General features: G+C 59.9%; 3 protein-coding genes across 3 annotated transcripts; 2 read left to right on the top strand and 1 right to left on the bottom strand.

The window, feature by feature from the left end:
* Nucleotides 1-4,407: 4,407 nt before the first annotated feature.
* POSPLADRAFT_1059148 (hypothetical protein) lies at nucleotides 4,408-5,017 on the bottom strand (the record flags this gene model as incomplete). Its single annotated transcript, XM_024481127.1, has 3 exons — nucleotides 4,408-4,527; nucleotides 4,597-4,838; nucleotides 4,897-5,017. 3 exons carry the CDS (start codon nucleotides 5,015-5,017, stop codon nucleotides 4,408-4,410), a joined length of 483 nt encoding a protein of 160 aa, XP_024336654.1.
* A 45-nt stretch (nucleotides 5,018-5,062) lies between these two features.
* Nucleotides 5,063-5,816, top strand: POSPLADRAFT_1059147 (hypothetical protein; the record flags this gene model as incomplete). The annotated part of the gene is made up of 2 exons (XM_024481126.1): nucleotides 5,063-5,646; nucleotides 5,699-5,816. The coding sequence occupies 2 exons, from the start codon at nucleotides 5,063-5,065 to the stop codon at nucleotides 5,814-5,816; spliced, it is 702 nt and encodes a 233-aa protein (XP_024336653.1).
* A 2,625-nt stretch (nucleotides 5,817-8,441) lies between these two features.
* On the top strand, nucleotides 8,442-10,431 carry POSPLADRAFT_1149894 (hypothetical protein; the record flags this gene model as incomplete). Its single annotated transcript, XM_024486359.1, has 5 exons — nucleotides 8,442-8,510; nucleotides 8,564-8,605; nucleotides 8,662-8,800; nucleotides 8,851-9,410; nucleotides 9,472-10,431. The coding sequence occupies 5 exons, from the start codon at nucleotides 8,442-8,444 to the stop codon at nucleotides 10,429-10,431; spliced, it is 1,770 nt and encodes a 589-aa protein (XP_024336652.1).
* Nucleotides 10,432-11,437: the final 1,006 nt, after the last annotated feature.

The raw sequence follows: 11,437 nt of genomic DNA, 5'->3' as shown, positions 1-11,437 counted from the left end.
TCCACTGTACTGTTGCTCTTATTGCACCCCGCTCGCTGTCTCGCTCGCGCGTCCCAGTCGTATCGTGCTACGCACCTGCACGCTGATGAGGTAAGCTGCTGTTGTGTTTAGGCATGCTGCATTACGCCGCTCACGGTGTACACCATCGTAGGTGCACCACAAACCGCTCCCCTGCGCACGCGCGATGATGGTGAGCTGATGGGGCTGATGGATGGTATCAATGGGGTACAGGAGCGTGAAGGACCACTGCCGCAGCTGGGCAGATTGAGCGAGGCGGGCAGTCAGCAGTAGCGTGCTAAGATACAATGGTCTGTGGTCGCATGGAAACTGACAGCAGGCCGGTCAGAACATCGCGTCCTACGTCCGTGTCATCTGGTGAGTGACCGGCAGTAGTGACCACATGCAAACACTTACCGCGATGTGCGATTTCGCGCCATCCGCGTCTCGCTGTCTGCACGTCACGGCAAGCAGGCCTGCCCAAGTCATCCCGCTGCAACGCTGCGAACGACCTGTGTCCTCGTCGCCGCTCTGAAGCAATGGTGGCGGGAGGACACAATCGCGGATGGGGGTTCGTCGTCATCTAGATGCCGGGACATCGGGCTGCGAGCGGAGCGGGGCGTGCGGAACTCGGATGATGCGGGATAGCCAATAGCTAGATAGCGGGAGGTGTACGTAAGTAGATAGTGACCGTCAATAGCGTTAACAAAAGGTGAGTATTATTGAAGCGCGTGCACCGCAGTTATCCCGATTCGTTTGCGGCGCATGATATGTCCTGTAGTGGGACGGCTAGCAGCGGGATAAATAAGATAGCGCAGGACAGAAACAGTGCGTATGGACTCGGTCCTTCGGTGTTAGGTTTTGCCTCTGGTGCAGGCGTTGCGGGGACAATCTACGACTGCCGACGATGCAGGCACTTTGCGCCTTCGTCACCACTTTGAAGCACCGGCAGTCAGGGCAGCCGTCTCGACGCCAGGTTGTCGAGCCGCGTGTGTAGCACACTGTTTGGGAGGTGTGTGCCTGCGAGTAGATAGTGACCGGGAGTCATGAACGACCGGCTGAGTATCAATCACGACGCCTGTTCATTGAGAGCAAGCCTCGCAGAGCTTGTGATCGTCCGGCTGCGGCGGGTCGCACGATAAGCGGATGGAATGTGCGATCGGTAGGTGTTCGCGTCTCACCGTCTACGCATCGCAGCGAGCTGGCTTGCCCGAGTCGTCCCGCCAGTCCCGCGACAGTGCGGACGGACGGTGCCCTAGCCACCGCCCTGAAGTACTGGCCGCGGTCAGATGCAGTCACAGTTGGGGGTCATCGTCTAGATGTCGGGATGTCGGGCTGCGAGCGGGGTGGGGCGTGTGGAACTCGGATGATGCGGGATAGCCAATGACTAGATAGCGGGAGGTGTACATAAGTAGATAGTGACCGTACACGAATGGTGAGTATTATCGAAGCGCGTGCACCGCGGATATTCCGACTCGTGTGTGGCGCGCGATATGTCCTGTAAGGGGACGGCTAGCAGCGGGATAAGTAAGATAGCACGGGACAGAGACAGTACGTATGTACTCGGTCCTTCGGTGTTAAGTTGTGCGTCCGGCACAGTTTGACGGCACAGGCGTTGCGGGATCAGTATGCAACTGCCAATAATGCGGATGTTTTGCACCTTCATTGCCACTTTGAAGCACTGGCGGCAGTTGGATGCGGGTGCAGTCATGAACGACCGGCTGAGTATCAATCGCGACGCCCATTCATTGAGAGCAAACCTCGCAGAGCTTGTGATCGCCCGGCTGCGGCGGGTCGCACGATAAGCGGACAGAAGGTGCGATCAGTAGGCTTTCGTGTCTCGCCGTCTACACGTTGCGGCGAGTTGGCTTGCCTGAGCCATCCCGCCAGCCCCGTGACAATGCGGACGGACGGCACCCTAGCTGCCGCTCTGAAGTACTAGCCGCGGTTGGACGCCGTCGCGGCGGGGGTCAATTGTCTCCATGTTGGTTGTCGGCCTGCGAGCACAGTGGAGCGTGCGGACATGGGCGATTCGGGACGATGAACGGCCAGGCAGCGGGAGGCGCGCGGTTCGCGCGACGTGCAAAATGCGCATCCTCTGCCGTGCAGGTCGCGTCGTGCCATAGTCTCACTCGCGACCGGGGATGCGTGTAAAGAACCACTATTGCTGCACCTCCCCGCTGTGCGCGCGCGCGTGCGGGAAATGCGCAGGACGTTGGGCGGTGAGTCTTTTCCTCCCGGGAGCGACCCCGGCCGTGCGCCGCGTCGCGCGTACACACCGCACGCGTTTTGCCATCGGTGGATTCTCCGCGCTAGGATACGCCATCGCGATGCACAAGAAGCTCTGACGAGCGCCCGGTGGAGATGTCCGCACGCGGGCTTCGCATTCCAGTTCGCGTCTCGACTCCCGCTGCCGCCGATAGCCACGCGCTATCTCATTCGCTCGCGCGCGCGCATATTCGCAGCGCAGCAGCGTATTTCGTACACCCTCAGCAGAGGCCGCATGCCTATGTTGACCGGGGTCATGAAGGATTTGGGCGGCTCGTAAGCTCACCCCCGCCCCCGCAGGGCAGACGGTGCGACATGCAGAGTGCGTATCTACCGAGCCGACCGCGTCACGCTGTAGCGCCGCTCGGGACAGGGCCGCATGTGGACGCCCGGACGTGCGGTGGCGATCGCGCGCTAACGCCAGGCGGGCACGACGTCCCGTTGGCGGACGCACGAGTCTCGCCCTGCGCGTTGAAGATCTCCCGGGCGCGGCGTCGGCCCTGCGCGCGGGTTGCCAGGTGGACAGCGGACAACTGCCCGCGTCGCGCATGCTAAATGCAGGACAGGACGCGGACGCGGACATGGGCGTGCGCGTCCTGCCGTCGGCGGATTCTCCGTGCAGGGATGCACGTCTGGCGCGGTGGCGGACGGCGCCGCGGCCACACGCGAAGCCCGTGCGAGCGCACCGGCAGAGATGCGCGTAGCTCGGGTGTTGCGGGAGGCAACGCGCGGGAGGCTACGCGAGCAGTGGCGTTACGTACGCGGCGGGACCGGGTGCCGTGACGCGGGAAGGGAGCGTCCGTGCGTGGGTTTGCAACGCAGGAAGGGGGTAGCGGGAGGGATATAAGGAGGGCCAGATTTGAGAGAGGGCATCCGTCGTCTCCTGGTCGTGAATTTGTTGCTGTCGATTTCTGTCTGTCTCGGTGGTTCAGCTTATGTCTGCTTACGGGACCCACGGCTACTGTCTGCACTGACCTTTGTGTATTGCAGCTACGTAGGCCGACGTTTAGGCCTCAATGGTGAGTGTGTTTGGGGGTCGCCGTTGCTCTGGTCGATGGCGTGCTTACTGCGTGACTGCGTTGGGACAGAATATTATGTGGCGGCGGGATTTGTAGAGGTACGGCGCACCTGCATCGTATTTTGTCAGCTGTACTGATGGGCGCGCAAGCCAGTAGCCGGACGAGATGTCGGCGCGCGTACTGGATGCAGGTGCGGGCGGCTGAGGATGCTGTGGCAATGCACAGGAAATGCAGGCGTGCTCTCTGGCCGCGTCACGTGCGTAAGGTGGGCTACGGGAGATGATGCAGTTGCGTGAGCTCGGCAGTTGAGTACTACACCTTGATGCAAGGACATGACGATTTCGATACGCGTGCGCGAGTGCAGCAACAACGTGAGCGGACGGCGGGCTCGCGGGCCGGTAGAAAGCTTGAGCGGTGCGGCGTGTGGATGGTCAGTGGCTTTGCGCGTGAGGGATCGATGCTGCAGCTTGCGGGGAGAGCGGCCGACCACTAGACGCCAGTGATAAGCAGCACGGCGTGAGACGAGATGCCACGAGAGAGAGACCAGACACAGCGAGCAAGCAAGCGAGTAGCGCAGTTGTAGCGGTGTGGGGTGTGCGTGCGCGTGTGCGGGCTGGAGTTGCAGATGCCCCGGGCTGGAATGAGCGTGTGTCAGATGTGCTGGGATGTTCAAGCAGTAGAGGCGAAGGCTGCGGAGAGCGCGGCTACTGTTGCACGAGTTCAGAGTGACGGGAATGCTAAGATGCAGCAAATCTGGGCGCGCGTGCAACTGCGGCGGGAGCGCGAGTGTTCCATACCTTTACATGTGCCTCTCTACGCGCGCGATGACACGTCGACGGCGAGTATATCACCAGCATCATGAGCTCGATGGACGCCCTCGGGTGTCATCGAGAGCGGTGTGGGGCGCAAAGACCGACGTGTGTCCGTCGTCGTGCGAGTCGACGCTGCGGTGCACCACATGCGCTGATCGCATCCGCGCGCGCGCACGATGCCAAAGGGAGCGGAAGCCCTACTCACTGCTTGATCAGCACGAACCTGTCTGGCCGTCTACCACCAGCGGTGCCCCGGCGCGAACCGCACGCCGTATGTCTCCCCGCGCGCGCTAGGGCTGGGTACCGCAGCGTCATGGGCACGACGTCCCGCGCGCGGTCGACGCTGCGGACGTCGCACAGCGCGGGTGGCCAAACGCGCGCGGGGTGCCCGCAGGTTCAGGATCTGGAAGCGGCGCCGGAGCCGGACGTTCCTGCAGCGAACATCAGCACGCAAGCCCGTGCGGTACGCGTGAGTCGAGTGTTGAGTGCGGCGCACGCACCTCGATCGCGAAGACGGCGATGGACGCGGCGTAGCGCACGTCGCTCGCGCTCGCGCTCATGATGTCGATGGAGAGGCCGAGCGCGATGCTGTGCGCGGCGGCGACGACGGGGTACGGGCAGCGGTCGACGGCGGCGATGGAGTGCTGGAAGGCGTGGAGGTGCTCGCGTGTCGAGGGCGGACGGCCGGTGCGGTTAACGACGCGGCGCTGAGGATGTGAGGAGGAGGTGCGGTGAGGCGCGGCTCAGGGAAGGGGAGGAGACGCACTGTGTATGTGATCGAAGGGCAGGACGCGGCGCACGCGCGTGGGGCGCAGATGACTCCGACGAGCGATCTAGTCCGTCAGGGAGACGTGCCCCGCGAGACGAGACATGATCGCGATACTCGGACCAGCGTAACGCGTCTCTTCTGGCTACGCTCATTTCACTGGCTACGGACATGCATACAGCTTGCGCAGAGCCATGTCTATGTACCCCTCTGCGGTCGAGGAAACCCCAGACAAGCTGCAGGTCACCGCACACGAACAGTACCACGCGCCCGAGTCGCTCTCGCCGTCGACCGTGCTCGCCTCGCCCCTCGACCAGTTCCGAGCCTGGTTCACGCAGGTGCAGGGCGTCGTGCGCGAGCCCGAGGCGATGACGCTGTGCACGGCGTCCGCGGCCGGGGTTCCCTCCGCGCGCGTCGTGCTCTTCAAGCAGCTGGACCCGCGCGGGTTCGTCTTCTACACGAACTACACGTCGCGCAAGTCGCAGGAGCTGCGCGCGAACGCGCACGCGGCGCTCGCGTTCTACTGGCGCGAGGTGCACAAGCAGGTGCGCGTCGTCGGGCGCGTCGAGCAGGTCGCGCGGGCGGAGAGCGACGCGTACTTCCGCCGCCGCCCCGTCGGCAGCCGGCTGGGCGCGTGGGCGAGCAGGCAGAGCGCGGTTGTCGCGGACGGCGAGGTGCAGGCGCGGGTGGACGAGCTGAAGCGGCGGTTCGAGGCGGACGAGAACGACCCGACGGCGAACGTGCCGCTGCCCGAGTTCTGGGGTGGCTGGCGGGTGGTGCCCGAGTACGGCTTTCCGCATGGGCGTGTTGGCCATCGCTTACTGTTGGTTCCACAGTGAGATTGAGTTCTGGCTGGGCAAGCCGTCCCGCTTGCATGACCGAGTGCGGTACCTGCGTGTAGAAGGCTCACGGGAGGATGCCCCTGAATGGAAGATAGACAGGCTGGCGCCGTGATGCACGGGAGGAACGGGAGAAGTGCGCGAAGAGAACGTGAAGGGTGTAATTCTATGGTTGGTAGGGAGTTGCTCAAGGCATTTTGATAACAGTGTACGCAAATACCGACCCAGATGTCGCCCGAATGCGATGAGATTTCATCCCGGGAGCTGTCAGTCTTCATTCTCTATTGATATAAATGTCCGTCGATGAGCCCGATACTCAAAAGCACTTGAGGTACAATGTAGACAAGCATGGTGCATGAGGTCGTCTTGTTCCTGCGGTACAGATCGTCTCGCCGCTCCTTGTAGATTTGTGCTGGTACAAGCACCATTCATTGTACTGCACTGAATATATTCACACTTGTGGAGAAGATGCTAATGCATCGATTGACACAAGAATCATGGAAAAATACGCAGTGGTTCGTGAACCCGAGGCTCGCGAACGCGGCCACGAGCAACTCCTTCCCAACCACAGTACAGTCAGCACGGGTAGCACGGATCCTAGCACCCGTTGTAGTATTTCAAGGTCGATCAATGGGGATCACGGCCATCTGTACCTGTTTCTCAACGTCCCGAGAGCATCTGCAACACCCTTCGTTTTATCTTCCCGAGTAGAAGTTGTACCTGAAATACAGTGTGTCAACATGATCAGCGTACTCGTATCGGACCAATGAAGGCCAGTCGTTGCAGACAAATTCGAACACAGGAGGTAATGTCGGAGACATGCGGTCCTACGCACCATATGGGCGACTGATTGTGTTTCATTCCCATACATGGCGGAGTGGACATCTGCAAGGGACGATGGTCCGCGCGCTCATAGTCCAGGTTCTCGCCTGGAAGCGAAATAGACTCGACCCCTCGGTCACGTCGACAATCTAACTATAACAAGTCTTGGATGCAGGAGTGTGGTACACAGCGTGAAAAATATAATTCTACAGCGTTGCGCAGATCCAGAAGTCCTGCGCGAGGCACGCCTCGTGGCCGCTGTTCTCCATCGATGCCGACGGTGGTTGCCTCACTTCCGTTTACATGAACGGCTAAATGCTGGCGGCACACCCAGACGCTGTATTCCGCAGGCGCATGCCTTGTATTTGTACGTTCGCCAGAGGCGCTCGGGACCCACAGACGCAGAAGCCCGAGGCAGGGACCAATAACGGGCTGCCAAGTCCGTTCCGCGGAGGCGCGCCGGAGTACGTCCACCCGATGTTCGCGAACCACCTATTGAAATCCGCGTCGAGATCCTGGCCCGCAAAGCCAGCCGAGAATCCTTACTGGTGCAGCGGTGGCGCAACAGTGTCCCTGAAGCAAGAGGACGGGCTGCCAGCGTGCTCCTGGGTGCTGTGTCCATAGAGGTGAGTGCGAAAGCCGCGCTGGGCTGACGGTGACACCACCCGCACGAACGCTGGCATTGGGGACCCCCGTGACGAGGGTGCGTGACCCGTGCGCTGTCAGAGTTCCCCCCGAGCTTCTGCAAGACTGTCTGAGATAGGACGAGCAGCGGATGCAGTCCGAGCGAGCTTGGGCCCTTGACAACCATCTATGGCGCGCATGCGAAGGTAGTGGGGAGCTTTGGGAGGCCGCGAAAAGACCGGGTGGCGGCGGAAACCCTTTTTCTCACTGGGGCTCACGTACTGCGGGACGCTCGGGTTCGCGCTCGTATTCCACGGTGCATGCGTTTTCTCATTGGCAGATGGGCTCACGGAGAATCATCCCCGCCGTAGGGTCATGAGCGGGCCCGAGGACCTGATACACATAAGGCATTGACGAATGCGTCCAGCAGGAGACAGTGGAATTGACGCACTATGAAGTGTCACAGCGGCCTTCCTACGTAGTACGGTACATAAGATAGTAAGGCACCTGACTGATGGGATGCGATACCGTCATATCAGTGGACCGGGCAATTTCACAGCATCGAGGCAGACGCAGAAGCGGGCGCGAGTTGACGTCTTCTGAGCTTCGTCATTCACCGACAGAGAGGGAAATGGGGCTTGGGGGGGACACCTGTTCCGTGGCGAAGCCTGTCGGCGCCGGGAGAGATGGGCGGCACAGCCAAACGTCACACAGGGCAGCGTGTACGTGATTTCGTACGTCGTGGTGCGGACATGAGAGGGAGCTCGAGAGTATGTACTCGCCATAGCTAGGCGGTGCTGAGAACCTTGCGGACGTATAAGGCCAAGCGCACCGTATCGAAGTGTCGGAGAAGCTGAAGAACCATGTCCCAGATGAGAATGTATGGCATGCAAAACGTTTGCGCCGACAATACAACCCACGCTCCCAGAGCTGAATATGAATGTCCAGTTCGGCGCAAGGGGGATAACAGGTGTATATGCGTTGGCTAGGATTGAGGCTATCATACAAGCACAGTACTCAGCTCGAGGCAGAACATGGCCTCAATCGGGAGCGAACGTGACGGCCGGTGACAAGGCGGGCGGGGCGTGACGTGACGGAGGCGCAGCGCATTGGTCGGATCCTGCCGAGAGATTGGGTGCCCAGATGAGAGCCATATATGGAAATACTTCTAGGTTCGGCAAGAGGTGGAATGCCATAACAGCTGCGTGTCGACTCCCAGTCCTGGTTCCTCTGACATTTTCCCCCTCCTCTCCTCCGCCCCCGCCCCGCCTTTGCGCTCCCGGCGCGCGTCGCCATGTATCCCATCTCCGACCTCACCTCGTTCTGTCGCAGGACTACCGGCGATGTGCCCCCAAAGCTAGTGGTATGTATAGCTACAGTCTTGTGATTCATATATGCGTCTGACACTGCATGTAGGGAGCGTCGACGACCGTCGTCGGTTCCAAGATGTACCTCTATGTGAGTCGGTACCTATTTGAGCGCGTTCAGTACGCGTTTTTGACCAGACTGCGCAGGGTGGTCGCTTGGTATCTGAGCGTAGGATGGTCTCCGATATCTACATGTTTGACTTGGAGTCATTTAACTGGGAACGCCTACCCCAGTCAGCAGAGGATGACATCCCGCAGGCACGGTACTTCCACAGCGCGGACGCATGTGCGTATATGTGCTTCTTTGAAACCGTCATAATCTGACGCGCCGGGCAGGGCGCAACCACCTCATCATCTTTGGTGGGATGGCAATCAAGCCGCACTCAGACAACCCTGAAGATTTGTGTGTCCTGAACGACGTCCGGCTGTTCAATCTGTCCACCGGTCATTGGGTACCGTCATCTTCTACTCCCGGGGATGCATCGCCTCAGGCGTTCGTACCGAATGCACGATACGCCCACCTTAGCTCCGTCACCGCTGACCGGCTATTCATTATCGGAGGCCAAGACCTGGCGAACGTCTGGCTGGATGACGTGTACATCTACGATCTCAACGCCAAGGCTTGGATCCAGCGTCGCGAGTACTCTCGGCATTGTGGTACATATCGCAGCGTAGCCGTGACCGGAGATATGCGCGTTCGTCTCCCACAGGAAGAAATGCGCAACGGTCAGTCGCCATCTTCGAACCTGGGGCCGGTGGGTACCCGGTTCAAGGTGAACAAGGCGGCGGCTCCGACCACGTCGGTAACTCAACCGGAGTCACTCGTGCACTTGCCGTACTCAGCCCCGCCAACTGACGACTATCCTTGTGACGTATTCCTCTTCAGTAATTATAACGTCTGTTCCATTCCTACTCGCTTCTAGCGGGCATTACTGATAAATGACATCGCTACTGCAGTTCACAGACGTACAGCGAGAACTAGAGGTTTTCTCGCCGATTTCAGACGGCGATTTCACTGTATCCGATCGCTCTGCTTCCATGGTTGGCACCTCCTTTCCCCCGGGTCTTCGATTCCCTACCGGTGCCATTCTCGGAACCTTCTTTATTGTCGCGGGCACCTATCTCTCACAGAGCTACCAGTCCTTCTCGATTTGGGCGCTGGATCTTATCAACATGACCTGGTCACGGGTCGATCCTGGCACCACGCTGAACACTGGCTCGTGGTTCCGTAGCTGCCTCTGGCCTGCCGCGAACAAGTTTCTTGTGTTTGGCAACCGACATGGAAACCTAGTCGAGGACTACAACCGCCGCCTACTCAGCTGGGATCACGTCACATGTATTGACCTGGAAGCCTTCGGTATCTACCAACCACCTCCGCTCATCCTTGACATTCCTTCGCAGGAGCTGGGCCTGGCTGCGTTCGAGGAGGGCGCACTCACTGATTTCGAGATTGTATGCGATGACGGGCGCAAGATTAAGTGCTCGCGGAGACTCCTCGAGGACCGCTGGCCTTGGTTCAGAGAGCAGCGTAGGCTCTTCCTTCAAGCTGCGCAACGTTCCGCGGAGACGATGCCCGCCATTCCGCAGCATGTGCCTCTTCCTCTGTTAGCTGGCGATCATGGTGGGCAGGAGCTCCGACCGGATCCCCGTCTGACCCCTCGCGCCTTCCTCTTATCGGAACCGTATCCAATTACGCTCGCGCTGGTGCAGTATTTCTACTCGATGGCTCTCGTCACGCCCCTTCATCATGCGCCTGCGGTGCTGAGTCAGCTCTTGCTACTGTCGAGCACGTACGAGTTGACGCACCTGCAGTCGCTTGTCAAGCACGCGATGCATCGTGCGCTTAGCTATGGTACATCCGTGGCGATATATGGTGTCGCAACGCTCTGTAGTTGCCGGAGTCTCCAGATACGGTAAGCCATGTGTTCGGATTTTCTCGATCGATCTAATGACGTCCATTGTGAAATACAGAGCATTACGGGTGGTCATGGTAAGTCGGACACAGTCACCTTTATCTTAGATCATACTTCACAGCTGTTGCACTAGGCATACACTCAGAAACGACCTGCTGGAGGCCGTGCCCGGATCGACAAGGATGGACCCTCGGGTGGGAGGGCCCCAGACTCCGCGAACGGCAGCAACGGCACGGGAGGCGATGGATTGTCGGATGGCACTACGGCGGCCAGACCTCGCGGCATGTCTGACGCCTCCTACCTTCGCGGCCCATCCGAGGGACGTGGTTCTGGATCGAGTGGTGGCTATCGAAATGCGCATACTGCCGGTGAGGGACATTCGCATAATTGACGGGGGCTGTAAAGAACTAAAACGTCTCCGGCAGTAGCGGGGACATCGAACGCACCAGAGACGGCTTACGTTCCGATAACGCGCCCCCGCGCGATGTCAGACGTGGCAGCATCCAGGGCACAAAATCGACAGGCACTAGGTCGCGAGACCAGACGCCATGTCTCCAGTGCGTTGATCGGTCGATCAGTGAGGAAGCTCTATCTCTGACATATGGCAACAGGCACGTTTGTGGTGGGCACGCTTGCTCCGGCGGCAGGGGCGGTCTTGGAGCAGCCCCCGGCACCGGTGCCTTCATCGAATCCTGAGGTCTCGAGAAGTAAACCGGTGGAGCGCGCTCGATCGGACAGTATGGTGTCGGTGTTGACTGAGAGGGAGCTGTCGACAATTGTGGAGCTTATTTCTCCGGCAATCGAGACCGAGCCGCCTGCGAACGAGAAGGCACAGCGGGGACTCCGTGCTCGCGCAAGCTCATCTGCCCTTTTGGACCATTATCGCAGCACGCAGAGCGAATTGCAGCAGCGGACGCCTTCGACGCATTCCTACTCGACTTCGACGCATTCATTACCGTCGTCTTCGGGCAGCTCTGTCGCCGAATCAGACTCCGAGTATTTCTCGGACG

This window comes from Postia placenta, assembly GCF_002117355.1.
Source record: "Postia placenta MAD-698-R-SB12 unplaced genomic scaffold POSPLAscaffold_11, whole genome shotgun sequence".
Taxonomy (NCBI): Eukaryota; Fungi; Basidiomycota; class Agaricomycetes; order Polyporales; family Adustoporiaceae; genus Rhodonia; species Rhodonia placenta.
The sequence above is the reverse complement of the archived record's forward strand: the minus strand, read 5'-3'. Positions and strand labels throughout refer to the sequence as shown.